Below are 15407 nucleotides of genomic sequence, written 5' to 3' on the forward strand. Positions count from 1 at the left end.
TCAGCTGCACTGCACAGTGAATGAATGGGAAGTGCTCTGTGCTGAGAGGCTTCCTGTTCATTCACAAACTAACTTCAAATTTAAGGCAAAGTTCCACTTAACTTTAAAAAAATAGGGCCAAAAACAAAAAATAAACAAAGAATTCACATAGTCCTAGAGAGAGATTGTTGCATTGTGTTACCAGCGCCTGTGTGTTTGGTCATTAATTCACTTGACTAGCGTAGAACAGATGTCCTTATAAAACCTGGCTGAAACGGCCAACCCACCACCCGCTTGCATCCTTTTCCCTTTACCTTATCCCAATAATCGAGACGACACCGTAAGTGGAATAAAATTGGCCATAGCAGCCCTTTTATTAACCAATTTCAAATTAAATTAACATAAAGGAAAAAACCATTCCTTAAAACAGAAACGTCAAAAACAGTTAAAGCTTTTGTTGGTCTTTGAGGCCCCCCATTTTAATGTTCAGATAAAATACTACACTGTGGGCCCACTTAAACATAATAGGCCTCCAGCCGCAAAACTCCAGCTCTGAGACAACACTCTACCCGCAGTGTACCCATGTTTCCTTCCAGTCAACTGACCTCAACTGGAAGGCACCAGAGGGAACCTACCACCAGTGGGTCCCGAACCATTATCTTGCCTTAAAGGTTCTTGCACCTGCCAGCAAAGACCAACAAAAAGACGCCACAGCTGCCACGACATCCCAGGCAAACCTGTAAAAAAAAACAATAAAGTAACAAAACCCCACACCCAGGATCCAACAAATAGAGGTTAAACAGTAGGGCGGGAGGGAGGGACGCTTCAGCTGCCGAGTGAGGGGATTTTTGGCGCCCCCCAGCAGATCCCACCTCTTCCTGTCTGCCAGCCCCACCTCCCCCTGAGCTAGCTAAACAGCCTAGGCTCCCCCCATTACCACTGATAACTTTTATTACTGACTTAACCCCTACACTCCCCTGTCCACTTAGTCATGCTGGCCCTATGCTATCTCTCCGCTCCTGCTCCGGGCCTCCCTTGACTAGCGTAGAACAGATGTCCTTATAAAACCTGGCTGAAACGGCCAACCCACCACCCGCTTGCATCCTTTTCCCTTTACCTTATCCCAATAATCGAGACGACACCGTAAGTGGAATAAAATTGGCCATAGCAGCCCTTTTATTAACCAATTTCAAATTAAATTAACATAAATTAACATAAAGGAAAAAACCATTCCTTAAAACAGAAACGTCAAAAACAGTTAAAGCTTTTGTTGGTCTTTGAGGCCCCCCATTTTAATGTTCAGATAAAATACTACACTGCGGGCCCACTTAAACATAATAGGCCTCCAGCCGCAAAACTCCAGCTCTGAGACAACACTCTACCCGCAGTGTACCCATGTTTCCTTCCAGTCAACTGACCTCAACTGGAACGCACCAGAGGGAACCTACCACCAGTGGGTCCCGAACCATTATCTTGCCTTAAAGGTTCTTGCACCTGCCAGCAAAGACCAACAAAAAGACGCCACCGCACGCCAAGGGTGAAGCCTTACCCTTGAGTGCCCCTCCACACCCCCAATGCCCTCTGAATACCGTCCTGCAACCCCAGAGCCCACAAGTCAGTCCCCACGGCATTTAGGTGCACCCCATCGCCCCGCAAGTACCTCCAGGTCTCAACCTCCAACTCCAGGTGCCGAACGACCACGCCCCCATTGCGACATACGAATTTTCCCACCGCCTTGTTAACCTTAATGCGGGCCCTGTTGACACGCTCCACCGACCTGGCCAAACGCCAGGAAGTACGGGCGACTATGTCCGACCAGACGATGATCAGGTCCGGGAAGGACACACGGAGACGCAGGAAATCCACTTTTATGTCCCGTATAAGTTCCCGCATGGACCTAACCGCCAGATCATTACCCCCCACATGAAGCACCAGCACATCCGGAGGCCTGTCCCACCGAGCAAATTTATAAACCTCCGGCACCACTCTGCTCCATATCATACCCGGCACCCCCAGCCAGCGGACGCAGGCTTCCTCTCTGGTAAAACCCAGCTGTCTACCACCGGGACGGACATCTGCTCGCCTGGCACCCCAAAACACATAGGAGTGTCCCAATATCCAGACGAGGCACGGTTCACCTGAAAGAAACAAAACAAAAGGCAAAATAACAGCAAACCCCTCGCAGGTTCCACGTACGAACACAGACGCACATAACAAATCCCCAACGACAATCACAACAGATGAGGACGAACATACAAGGAAAACCTCTTCGAATCCCACCGTCCAATGCGCTTCACCGCATCCTCATCCAACCCCCATCGGGCGGCCTCTGTGGCTGCCCCAATGCGGAAGGAGTGTGAGGCATAGCATGTCGCATCCAAACCCAGGACCCGCAAACACTTACGGAACACCCCGATGAACTGATATCGGGACAAGGAAGCCCCATCAGCATGCACCAACAACGAGCCCCCCACCGGAGGCCGTACGGCCAAAAAAGCACGCGCAGCGCTAACAGGGCACAAAGGCGATGCCGGCATTGCAAACAAACGGATCCGCACGCCCCTACCCAACTGATCGGTTTTTGACCGACGGAGCAAAATGTGAACCTCCTCCCCCCGGCAGGATACATCCTGCGCCAACAGGCCCCCCGACACACCCTTAGAGGGGCTCACCAACTCCCCAATCCGAAAGGCCCCAAAAAACGCCAGGCAGAACGCTGCCCGAAAAAGGAGGACTTCATAATCAGAAAAACACAGCGCCCCCAATGTGGCGGAAACATCCAGCAGGAGGGGAAAGGATACAGGGCGCCTACCGTCCTTACGGCGATGGGCCCGCCCATACCCCTTCAGAGCTTGCCGAACCACGAAGTCCTTTGTAAAATCGTGACTACCCTGCAACTTAAACAAGAAGGCCAGGCCGGCCAACTTGCGAGCCACGGCAGACGCCGACCCACCCTTCTCAAACTGTCGCGCCAGATAGTAAAGAACCACCCACCGAACCGCCGGATCCCCGCTGTCCAGCTCCGCCAAACGCAGCACCTCCCACCACTCGAGCCACACTTTGGAATATGCTGACCACGTAGCCTCACTCACAGACCGTTGAATCCAGCCGGCGAGGACCCCAAGGCAATCTTCCACAGCCAATCGGGACACGGGACCCCTTGTTGCTCCGCCTCCGGCGCCAGCTCCCGAAACCGTTCCCACTGAAAGCGAGACAAGGCGTCAGCCACCGTGTTGACCACCCCCGGAATGTGTACAGCATAAAGAAAAATGTTCAATTTAAGACAACGCAACACCAATTGCTGCAGGAGCCGAACCACCGGCTGCGAGGAAGCCGAGGAGCGGTTAATCACCTGTACCACTGCCATGTTATCGCAGTGCAGACGAATCCTCAAATCACGGAATGCGTCCCCCCAAATCTCCATGGCGAGCACCACCGGAAACAGTTCCAAAAGCACCATGTTCCGAAGGAGACCAGCCTCCGACCATGACGAAGGCCAAGGCGCCGCGCTCCACCGCCCCCGATAGAAAGCCCCATACCCAGTAGAACCCGCCGCGTCCGTGTACAGCTCCAGGTCAAAATTGCTGACCGGCCCAGCCATCCACAAAGCCCTCCCATTGTAGTCGACCAAGAAACTGTGCCACAGCCTCAGGTCCTCCCTATGGTCCCTGTTGAGGCGGATAAAGTGCGCGGGCGACGTTACTCCCGCCGTGGCCGCCGACAGCCGCCTACAAAAAACCCGACCCATCGGCAAAATCCGGCACGCAAAGTTCAGCTTGCCCAGCAACGACTGCAAGCAGCGAAGTTGGATCTTGTGAAGGCCTAAGACAGCCCGAATCTCCGACTTGAGAGCCGAAAGCTTGTCCTCCGGCAAGCGACATTCCATAGCGTCGGAATCTACCACAATGCCCAAGAAGCTCAGCATTGTGGTCGGGCCCTCCGTTTTATCCGGCGCCAGTGGGATCCCAAACTGCACCGCAATGTGCTGCAACGTAGCAAGAAGCACGGCACACACGTTGGAGGAAGGCGGACCCACGCAAAGGAAATCATCCAAATAATGAATGAGGGAATTCGTCCCGGACACATCCCGAACCACCCACTCCACAAAAGAGCTGAACTTCTCAAACAACGCGCAAGAAATGGAACAACCCATAGGGAGGCAACGGTCTACGTAATACGCCCCTGCCACCGGCAACCCAACAGATGAAAACTATCAGGGTGAACCGGAAGCAGCCTAAAGGCGGCTTCAATATCCGCCTTAGCCATGAGCGCCCCCCGCCCGTAGCGCCGGACCCAAAACACTGCCGCATCGAACGGCGTATAAGCCACCGCGCAGGCTGCCGAATCAATCGCATCATTTACCGACCCCCCCTTCGGGAAAGAGAGATGGTGAATGAGACGAAACTTATTGACCTCCTTTTTGGGCACCACCCCCAGCGGAGAAACCACCAAATTCGGCAGTGGAGGATCGGGAAAGGGGCCACCCATCCGACCCAAAGCCACCTCCTTCGCCAGCTTGTCGGACACCACCGCGGTATGCTGCAGTGCGGACCGCAAATTCCGCGCATGAGGGGGAATGGTAGTCATGGAGCAGGGAATACGAAAACCCTCCGAAAAACCGGCCTCCAAAAGTAGGGCCGCTGCCCTATCCGGGTATCTACTTAGAAAAGGTAGCATCCTTTCCAATATCACCGGCGTCGTCCCTTTTGTGACCAGGCTCCCCGGAGCGTCCCTTACCCCGTTTGAAACAGCGGGACAATGGATGGGCACCCCCGCAACCCGAGCATTCGTGCTTGTAGCGACAGGACCCCCCGAACTTACAGGAACCCTCGTTGAATTGCCAACAGCAACCCCGCCGCTTTGTGACCGACTGCCCAGGGGAAGAAGGACCGCCGGCCCCCCCTGGAAAAAACTGCTGGGGGGGCCGTGCCGACGACATAAGCCGCATCCAGAGGCTAATGTCTTTGTGGTCCCAACGCAGCGACTGCCGAATGGCCTTCCGCTGACGGAACTGTTCATCATACCGCAGCCACGCCGTACCCCCATACACCCTGTAAGCCTCGCCAATAGCATCCAAGTAACAGAAGAGAGCCGAACAATGTTCGGGGTTCTTTTCCCCAATCACACTAGCCAGAATCGCGAACGCCTGCAACCAGTTAGCGAAAGTGCGGGGGATTAACCTATACCGCCGCTTCTCCTCATCCTCCTTCTTGTTCTCCTCCGGCTTGAGCCTATCCAAGTTAAACTTCTCCAGCGGCAACAGAGTAAAGATTTCCACGTACTCACCTTTCACAATCTTCTCCCGGACCTCCGCCTTCAGATGCGCACCCAACGGTCCCTCGAAGCAGACGTAGACTTCGCACCTCGCCGAGTCGTCCAATCGGACCGTGTCCCCCTTCTTAGCACCATCCCCAACTACAGCCCCCTTTTCTGACCCCCCAGCGGCGTCCCCCACCGATGGGGAAGCGGCCGCAGGTGACGGCACAACCGCCGCGGCCTGCACACCAACCGCCCCCAGAGCCCCAGGCGCTGGCGCAAGCCCCGCCGTCACCCCCCCAGAAGCGGGCGGGACCCAGGCCGCCGCAGGCGAGGGGCTAGCACCCCCCTGCGTGTCGAATCGCCCGACCAGCTCCCGCAGACCCGACAGCAAGGAAACCAACGCCCCTTCCGGCCCCACAGCGGCAGGCGTACCACCCGCCAACTGGGCAGCTAACCCCCCCCCCCCAGCAGGCAACCGCGACCCCAACGCGCCGCCCCCACCTAAACCCAACAGTTCGCGTAAAGAATCACAGACAGACACAGAATTCTCACACTCACCGGGCTGCCCAGGGGTGGTCCCGCCAGCCGCTGTTCCGGAAGCCCTCTCAGCTGGGCCGCTCACAGTCGCCTCCTCGTCCGAAACCGACAGCTCGCCTTCTGACCGATCCATCGCAGGTGGGGAAGTCTCATTAGAGGGCCGTGCGGGGGGCCTGCCCCCGGATGCCCGCGAACCGTGCTGTCGACCTTCGGCTCCAAGCACACCGGTCCCGCCTCCAGCTGATGTTCCGGCAGCACGCCCCGAGCCTGGAGCGCCCGCCGTGGCACGCCCCGTGCCTCCCCGCCGATCTGAAGCCCTGGGCCTAGAGGGTCTCTGGAACCTTCGGGGGCTGCCGGCCAAGGCACCGGAGGGCCCGGCAGCCGCATCACTGCTCCTCCCCCGCCGAGACTCCTCCCCAACGCCAATAACCTCAGGGGAGGAGTCCGCAGTTCTGCCCGTCTGCCGCTCAGGGGGAGGGGGAGGGGAAACAGAGGCACGCCTGCCCCTCCCACCCCTCGAGCTCCGCTGCTGCTGAGGATTCCTCCCAGCCGCGCCGCCGGCCGAAGCAGTGGCACGCTTGGCCGGCGGGCCTGGAGGGTCCCTGATGGGGCTCCTAAGTGACTTAACAGCACGGGGGGGGGAGTCCGGGGAGAAACGCTCCGGAGGCCTGGTTCTCCGAGCGCGAGTGGAGTCCCGCCCCCCCGCCGCCACGGCCGGGCTCTGTGCGCCCAGGACCGTCGCGACCTGAGCCTGGACCCAGGCCGCCCCATGCACCGCGGCCGCAGTGCGGAGGTGGGAGAGTAATCCCTCCAGCTCGGCCATTCTATAGGTGGGAAGCAGGGGACAGCAGGCAGGCAGGGGAGCAGGCCAGCCAAAAGCAGGTGGGGGGGCGAGAAGCTGCGGGGGCCGACCGTATGGCAGAGGGACCCAGCAGGGGGAAGAGGAGCAGTGCGGACCGTTGGTGAGCCCGCAGGGGGGGGGGGGGCCGGACCGCCTGCCCCGCCGCCCAGAGGACAGAGGCAACCGGAGGAGAAGCTGGCCGGCCAGGAGGGAAGCGCGGGGGGAGGGGGGGCGCGGGTGCACGGCCGCACGCCGGGAAGCCCGGGAGCCCACACACGTGGCGGGAGTGCTGGCGCGGATGAAGCCTGCAAGGTCGGGGGGGAGGGGGGGGCCGTTGTCAGCGTGCACCGCTGCCGCCGGCAGGAAGGAGCTGCCCAAGAGACACAACGGGCGGGCGCCGGGATGGCCGGCGGGGGGGCGGAAGACCGAGTCCACCGCAGCCCTCGCTCTGGACGGAGCCCGCACGTGGGGGCGGGGGAGGGAAGGAGTGAGAGGAGCGGAGAGGAGGGCCTGGCGGCGCAGACACCGGAGGGGATGCTAAGAGGGGGGGGGGGAGAGACAGCCCGAGAGCCTAGTGAAAGGGACGGACAGCCAGGCACTGCAGAGGCAGACCGCCGGAGGGCCCCAGGCACGGAGGGAGGGAGGCAAGGGGGACACAACCTCACCCTGGACGCTTCAGCTGCCGAGTGAGGGGATTTTTGGCGCCCCCCAGCAGATCCCACCTCTTCCTGTCTGCCAGCCCCACCTCCCCCTGAGCTAGCTAAACAGCCTAGGCTCCCCCCATTACCACTGATAACTTTTATTACTGACTTAACCCCTACACTCCCCTGTCCACTTAGTCATGCTGGCCCTATGCTATCTCTCCGCTCCTGCTCCGGGCCTCCCTGATAGCCTGCATGTACACTAGTGTAGCGTGTGAACGCACGCAAAATAACATGTTCACTCAACACATGTCATGTTTGAGGTGCCATTATTTCCATTTATTCACGCACGATGTTCGAAGCTCAAAAGGGTGCGTGAGCTTTCTTCCCACGTTTGTTATGTATAGGGCAGTCCATGGAATGAATGGGTTGCCCTATGCATGAAGCATGACAAGATGCGTAAAATGCACATATTGTTGGCCTGATGCCTGATTTTGCACTTCAGTGATGCGAATGAGGGTTGTGCCCTCATAATCAAAAAGTTTTATGAGACAAAATTCACTTAATTGTGGCTCCGCATCCCTGCAAAAATTGTGTACAAATAGAGAAAGAAAAGAAAATTGGGACTTTGAAGGTAGCCACTCATAACCCCCAGGGGAAATAGACTCAAAGTGTTTATATAAAAAATAAATTTTATTGAAACATGGTAAAAAGATTAAAATCAATACACAGATATAGATACAAAATCTCCTTGTGATACAAACAGAGATGTATAGTAACTAAGTAGAACTACTTCACTACTGTACTTAAGTACGGAAAGGCGGAATCTGTACTTTCCTAGAGTAGAATTTTTTTCTCCTACTTCCACTTTTACTTCACTACATTTTTTCGATGATTTCAATACTTCTACTCCAATATTTTTTTTTTTGTGCTGCATAGTTACTCGTTACAATTATAAAAATTACCACTGCCAGAACAGTAGATGGCAGGTTTCATGAAGCTCAAAACATGTGTATTATCAGCGCATACCAAAATAAATGCTACAGTATGTATAAATAAAAGCTGCATTTGAAATAATAAAAAACAATATGATGTTCAAACTTTTGACTTCTTTCCTTAATAACTACATAACACAGTACTTGTACTTTTACTTTCAGTACTTGAGTAGCAACATTTTTAAAAAGACTACTTGCAATACTTAAGTACAAAAAAGTTGAATACTTTAGTACTTCTACTCAAATCACTTTTTGATCGAGCACTTGTACTTTTACTCAAGTATGGGTTTCGAGTACTTTATACAACTCTGGATACATATAGTAGCAGGCTCTCCCTTATCAGGGAAGCCATCAGAAATTTTGGGGCCCCTTACACAGCTTTAGGCGTGGGCACCCCCGGGCCTAAACAACAACATTCGCCAGGGCCCAACCACTGGCTGTCCCATCCAATCCACACACTGGCCCTCCTTCCAAATCCTTCACTTTTATTTTAACACTCTTGCAACTTAATATATGAAAATAAATCCAATCCAGGAAAGAGACGCCTCCATATATTCAGAAAAGAGACAGTCACAGCACAGGCCCACATCCAGCAACATTATCAATGAATTTACCATTGTGATGTCTAACAAATTGTCCCCAGACCAGTCCATAGTGAGCACTAAGCAGTCCTACAGGCTACACGCGACTGAGCTGGGACTGGCATGGCGACTGGCATGGTGCCCAAACCAGCATCCGGTCTGCAGGGAGAAGCGAAGTGCAAATGATATCACTCCACCTTCCCATTGCATCCGGCACTAGGTAAGCTACATCGGCTCACTCTGTGCCCACCCTGCTTTAGCAATTGCTGATTACTACAGAAGAAACAACTTGGTCTTGTTGGTTGGGCCCCAGGCAGCCGGGCCCTCAGGACACATGGGCCCCTTACATGTGTATGGGCTGCCCCCCCTGATGGCTGCCCTGTCCCTTATATCAAAAGGAAGCAGCCTATGGGGATACCCGTATAGTAAACACTGGTCGTATAATTGGAGGTAGATGGGATATATTCTCTAGATTCCACGGGTATCTCCACTAGCAGGATCGCTACGCGTTTCGCTTGTAGCTTCTTCAGGGGTCCTGTCAGTACCAACTTCCAAATAGAAGGAGACAGAGATGGAGTATCAGAACCCATGAGATGGAAAAATGGGGAGAAGGGCACCCCAGCGCACCCCTCCTAGCAGTCAGGAGGGCGAGGAGAGCACACACCATGGATCTCAACCTTGGGTCTCCAAATTCTCTGGTGTCAGATAGAAGCTAATACCACTTGTTAAAAGAATATTATGTGGATGAGTGGATCAGAGTCTCTCCTATACAAAAGGGGTTTGTCCGTCTAGTGACTCCTCACTATTATTACCTACTGGTCCCAAATGTCACTCGCCTCTCTCTGCAAGGAGTCCCCACGGCGGTTGTGCCCTCCAGCTCATTTATTCGCAGCAACTGTCTGCCAACAGGATGGGCAATTGGATTGCATACAGGTTAGTGTCGGTGTCTGGAAGGTGTTTGTAGTCTGAGTCTTCAATGATTAATGCGATAACTACCACGACCTGAGGTGTGCCAAAGTCGTGCTGGTCAGTATACCTATAAGAGGGCATACTCTAGGTATACAGGTGTCTGAAATAGAAAAAAAGGGTGGGATACGGGTGGGAGAGAAGCAGAAGGAAACACCCAAACATGTGCCTGCCAGAGGAGGAGGAATATATACCCCCCAGACTCCTCCTACAAATACAGGCTGGCCAACAATGGCCCGCCTTCAAACATATCTGCAAAAGCAAAATTATAGTCACTAAAAACTGATGCCTTTCTTTGGTTGTATCATGACAGAAGGCGGTAAGATGATGACACACCTGATCTGTTTCCACTTTTCTTTTTTGTCCTGCAGAGTCACCAGAAAGGGTTTTCCTGGTGGCTGAATCATCTCCCCCCGAAGGAGCAACTCCGGAGCCTGAACAAGGTGAGCACCAGCAGTGCATTAATGGTGGGTGTAATGGAACCGCAACCCACACTGTACTTGTGGATTTCCGTCAGTATATGGCTTCCTCCCAGTCGTGAACATAGATATCAGATTTTCCAGCCACCCCATACAAAGCTAGCCAACAACTTAGCTTGTACTGGAATCTTCTCCTCTATTGAACAGTTTCACACTCAATTTATACACACATGAGCACACCCCCCCTCCTGATCAAATTATCCCATCAGGTCAGGGGTTGCCTGATTACATTACATATGCAGATGAGATTGTATACAGAAATAGAATTAACATATCTAAAGAACAACCAACACAAACAGTATACTATTTCTACTCAGCAACTAACAGATGACAATGATTCAATCAACCTGAGCCAATTAACTAGCAGATGGCCGTCCTCGAGCTCCTGAAATACAATACACAAACAATAGGGAGAGCCTGTCTCTGACATTGAAGTTCAATACACATTAGCATAAGTGTAAACATAGATCCCATTTGAAGCAATCCAAACCATTAAGTATCTGTCTTTCACTCCCAGTGATGGTGAGTACCATCACAGTGGGATCTGCACATCAAGGGGTACATTTATAATTAAGTGCATTAATGGTGGGATCTGCACTTCCAGGGGCGCATTTATTATTATTGTTATTATTCAGGATTTATATAGCGCCAACAGTTTACGCAGCGCTTTACAATGTAAGGGGGGGACAGTACGATTACAATTCAACACAGAAGAAATAGGAGGACCCTGCTCTTGGAGCTTACAATCTAAAGGGAGGGGAAGGTGATACAAAAGGTAATAGCTGAACGGGATGAGTTGATGGAAGTGACTCAAGTACAGATCTTAAAGCGGAGTTCCGGCCTCGGGGGTGAAATTTAGATAAAAATACCCCCGGGACAGTCAGGGCTAGTACATTCCACAATGGATAGCCTCTGAACTGTCCCGGGTCGCACTTACCTTTTAGAAGAAATACTTACCTTGAGATTTTCTTCTCCAGCGCTGCCATCTTGGATGTGGGCAGCTGAAGCCAGTGCATCCTCTTCTGTGTCCTCTTCCGTGTCCTCTTCTCCCAGAATGCGCCTGCACCGGCCCCGCTCGTCACTTCCAGTGCGGGCGCATCATCCCTGCACAGCTTCTGGGCATGCCCAGAAGCTGTTTAGCAGGAAATGAGGCACCCACACCGGAAGTGACGAGCGGGGGCCGGTGCAGGCGCATTGATTCCTGGAAGCGATGAAGTTCAGCTCCCAGGAATCAATGCAAGGAGGAAGTGACGGCGCGGGCAGCGGCCGCAGAGGGAGGAAGAGTAAGAAAGGTGAGTATATTTTCTTCAATAACAAGGTAAGTAAACAAAAAAAATCGTGATTATCCATTTGTTTTTCAGGTGACACTCAGCAAGCGGATGGCCCAAAGTCGATTTTGTTAATTTTGAGGCCGGAACTCCGCTTTAAAATGGAGCTCCACTCGAAGGGGGAAGCTTTGCTTGTTTGCACCCTACACCCCCTACTGCCACATTTGGCACTTTTTTTTGGGATGGGGGGGCGGGTACCTGTCAAGACCAATGTGTTCAGCTCAGATCGCCGCAGCAAAGTGAGCTGGAAGTTTGCCCCCCCCCCCCCTTCCTCTGCAGTCTTCTGGGACACATCATGAGTCCCAGAAGACTACGGACCATTCACAAGGCGCAGCATGACTCGCACATTCGCAGTAGGAAACAGGCGGTGAAGCTGCAAGGCTTCACTTCCTTCCTGTTTCTCTTACTAGAGCTGGACCCAAAACTGATTGAAAAATCGGCTCAGGTGAGGACATTGTCGGTTCCCTGGACAGGTAAGTGTCCTTTTATTAAAAGTCAGCAGCTAAAGTATTTTTTTTTCGGAAGGAGCCTAGAGCTCCTCTTTAAGTGGAGATGGGGTAGGCTTCCCTGAATAAATGAGTTTTCAAGGATTGCCTAAAGGCTGACCGGACGTACTGGGGCAGAGAGTTCCAGAGGATGGAAGAGGTTCTGGAGAAGTCCTGGGAGGAGGTAACAAGGGAGCTAGAGAGCAAGATGTCTTGGGAGGAGCGGAGAGGATGATTTGGGGGATATCTGCAGATGGGGCTGGTGATGTAGCCGGGGACGATGTTGTGGAAGGCTTCGTACGGCGTGGTATTTACAACAACAATTACATAAAATTGCCCAGTAACATTTGATTTTGTCCCCTTCGCACAGAACAACTGTTAATGCAGTTTCATAGGACGTATAGCTGTGAAACCTGTTTTACAAATACACCCCCAACAGTCAGTATAGACAAAAGTGGGATTTTAGTTATATTAGGAGCGATGGTGGTGCCACTTTCTGGCTTCAAATATGGCTTCCAGTAGTGCCCTCCATAGTTCCTGGCTGTGTCCCGCCCTCCATGGTGGGGGGGGGGGGTTTATTTCCCCAACTTTGTGTGCTCTGATTGCCCTTGATTAGGGATAGGTTGAGCCCTTCATATTGGGCACAGCACATGTATTAGATTGGGTGAACAATTGTTAGAACCCCTGTCTGTTTTTTTTTTTGTTTGACATCTGTGTCCCATTGGGGAGATTTCCCTTCACTTCCTGTCAACAAATGTAAATTTCTCCCTCCTTCTTCATATGACAGCAACACAAGAGACTGCTTTCCCCACCTTATGGGAAGGTTTGGGGGGTTGAGTGGACAGCTGATGATACCGCAATCAGTGTTGGGAAGATGTTAATTACTTAGCGAAGTTCCCTTTCTATGGGGAAAGATCATTGATGGAGGAGATTTCTCTGGACTCTGGTGTACTTTGTCTGATCTTATGTTCAGGCTGGGAAACTTTGGCACAAGGAAGCAGATTTGGGTTCTGAACCCCTTAAATTAAAGAAAGTTGAAGCTGAAGATTATGATCAATTGAGAGGGTGGAAGAAAACTGAAGAATATGTCTTTGATTGAGATACTTTTTATTTTATTTTTTTTCATTTTCCAGCAGCTATCAATCACTGAAATACCAGTTGTGGGTGGAAGGATGAATGATTCTCTGTATGTTGGTTGTCTATCCACCCAGTAGTGGATATCGGCTATACCTGACCTCCATGTCTTTCATATGCCAGGGCCTTCCTGATCCCAACCGTGTGTCCAGCGAGCTGCAGCAGATGTGGATGCTAACGGAAGTGATGCGGTCCAATCAGAGCTCAGCTAGTGTCGGCAGGTTCGATGTGAGTGTCCAGAATATAAACTTTTTTTTCACAGGGAAAATGCTGCTTCCTGCCCTTCTTTTTCCAGTGCTCTGTGCTGGCAGAGCTGAGTAACAGCCACACCCATCTGGCCCCTCATTAGACACATCTCTCACCTTAAAGTGTTTTTCTTTTTTGGAACAGAGATCTGTTTCCTTATAACAGATTAAACAGCACAGTGCTTGTGTTGTATAATCTGCCTCTCTCTAAACTATAAAAAACCTGGCTGATCCTGTCAGTTCCTGTGTCCTCCCCTGTGTCCTGACCACGATAATCATGGCTGCTGAGCCCTGATCACCGTGGTCAGCCTGTGTGTCTCCGTCATCCGCAGCTCTCCTCTGTCCTCTTCATCCCCTCCCTCCCTGCCTAGCAGCTCCGTGTCTGTGCTCTGTCCCTGCCCCCCCCTCCTGCTGCTATTAGTAGAGAATAAAAGGTTACCAATCGTTACTGCCAGCCCCTCTAGTATATCTAGGCATACCACACTGTATAAATTAGGGATAGACCGATTATTGGCAAAGTCGATATATCGGGGGCCGATATGCACTTTCCCTGATATATCGGAATCGGCCCCTGAGGTTACCAATATTGCCGATATTTCGGGAAAGTGCTGTACCCGAGTGATGCCTGCAACTAGAGGCATCACCCACGGTATCGGCGTCCATAGCCGACGGTCGGCTGTCTTGTAATGACAACCAATGCGGCTGAGAAATGGCTGTCATTACAAGGAGTGGGAGGGGATGCCCCCGCCGCCTTCCGCGGCTCGTCCGGGTCTCCTGTCCCACCAGGAGACCCGGGCAACCAGCCTGCACGGCCGCTGAAGACCCGATCAAAGCCACATTCGGCTCTGATCGGGTCTCCATGTAAAACCCGGAAGTGATGTCATGACATCACTTCCGGGTACTCGGCACCAGATTAAAAGAATGACAGCATTCAAAACAGCCAAACTTGGCGTTTTTAATACTTTTAAGTGCAGAGGAGGGGTTTGGGGTCTTTTAGAGAGAGGGGGGGTGAGAGGGGAGGGGTGAGAGAAAGAGAGAGAGAGAAGAAGTGAGAGAGGAGGGGTGAGAGAAAGAGAGGGGGTGAGAGAGAGGGGGGGTGAGAGGGGAGGGGTGAGAGAAAGAGAGAGAGAGTGAGAGAGAGAGAGAGGGGGGATGAGAGCGAGAGAGAGGTGGAAATGAGAGCGGCGGCTCTAGCAAACAGTGGCCAATAGAGTCTCAGGTGGAAGGGGGGCGGATCTTTTGCTGCCCCCCTGCAAAGTGCCGCCCTAGGCCTGGGCCTTGTTGGCCTAGGCCAAAATACAGCACTGACCTGGACACAATAAGAAGGTGGAGGCCAGACTATTATACTGGAAGTCATTAGCTTCCTGGTGCCCAACCGGCGGATGGAGGGCCACATGCGGCAGTTTGGTATGTAGTGTGCGGCCCTCGCACCTCAGCAGTCTGTATTGGGAAAATTGATTAGGGTAATAGCATTGATCCCTACTAATCTCATGTAACATGTTCCCAGTTTCGTATTGTCTTCTGCTGCATATCCCCAGCCAACAATGTATGCTGTGCACACTCTCTGACCCTCATTTCCTCTTTAAGGTCTTCAGTCTCTGACACTCCTCTCAAGCATTACATGTATTGAGCATTGTGTGCGTCCCTTTGGTGATGTCAGGAGCCGGATTTGAGGTCCCCTTTAGCTCATACTGTAGGAAGCACTGCATTAGCTTCACACACAATGAAAGCCTTTCTATAGATGGGAGTGTGACCAGCCAGAGGGGACCCTATATCTTCCCTACAGGGGCCCCACTGCCCTGTGATGTCAGTGGTAAAGTGAGCCCAGCCAGCGAAGATAATGACAGATGTCGGAGCCTCTGGACAGTAAATCAAACTAGCCAGCAGGCACACGTGCAGTTTGCTTCTGTCCTTGAGTCTTGTCATTCAGTGGGGGG

General features: G+C 52.5%; 2 protein-coding genes across 2 annotated transcripts; both read right to left on the reverse strand.

The window, feature by feature from the left end:
• Positions 1-1524: 1524 nt before the first annotated feature.
• Positions 1525-3439, reverse strand: LOC309562123 (uncharacterized protein; the record flags this gene model as incomplete). Its single annotated transcript, XM_082266253.1, has 2 exons — positions 1525-2117; positions 3076-3439. The coding sequence occupies 2 exons, from the start codon at positions 3437-3439 to the stop codon at positions 1525-1527; spliced, it is 957 nt and encodes a 318-aa protein (XP_082122379.1).
• Positions 3440-4636: 1197 nt separating this feature from the next.
• Positions 4637-5908, reverse strand: LOC309562124 (uncharacterized protein; the record flags this gene model as incomplete). The annotated part of the gene is made up of 1 exon (XM_082266254.1): positions 4637-5908. The coding sequence occupies one exon, from the start codon at positions 5906-5908 to the stop codon at positions 4637-4639; it is 1272 nt and encodes a 423-aa protein (XP_082122380.1).
• Between the last annotated feature and the right edge of the window lie 9499 nt (positions 5909-15407).

This window comes from Pelophylax lessonae, assembly GCF_965119305.1.
Source record: "Pelophylax lessonae genome assembly, chromosome: 8".
Taxonomy (NCBI): domain Eukaryota; kingdom Metazoa; phylum Chordata; class Amphibia; order Anura; family Ranidae; genus Pelophylax; species Pelophylax lessonae.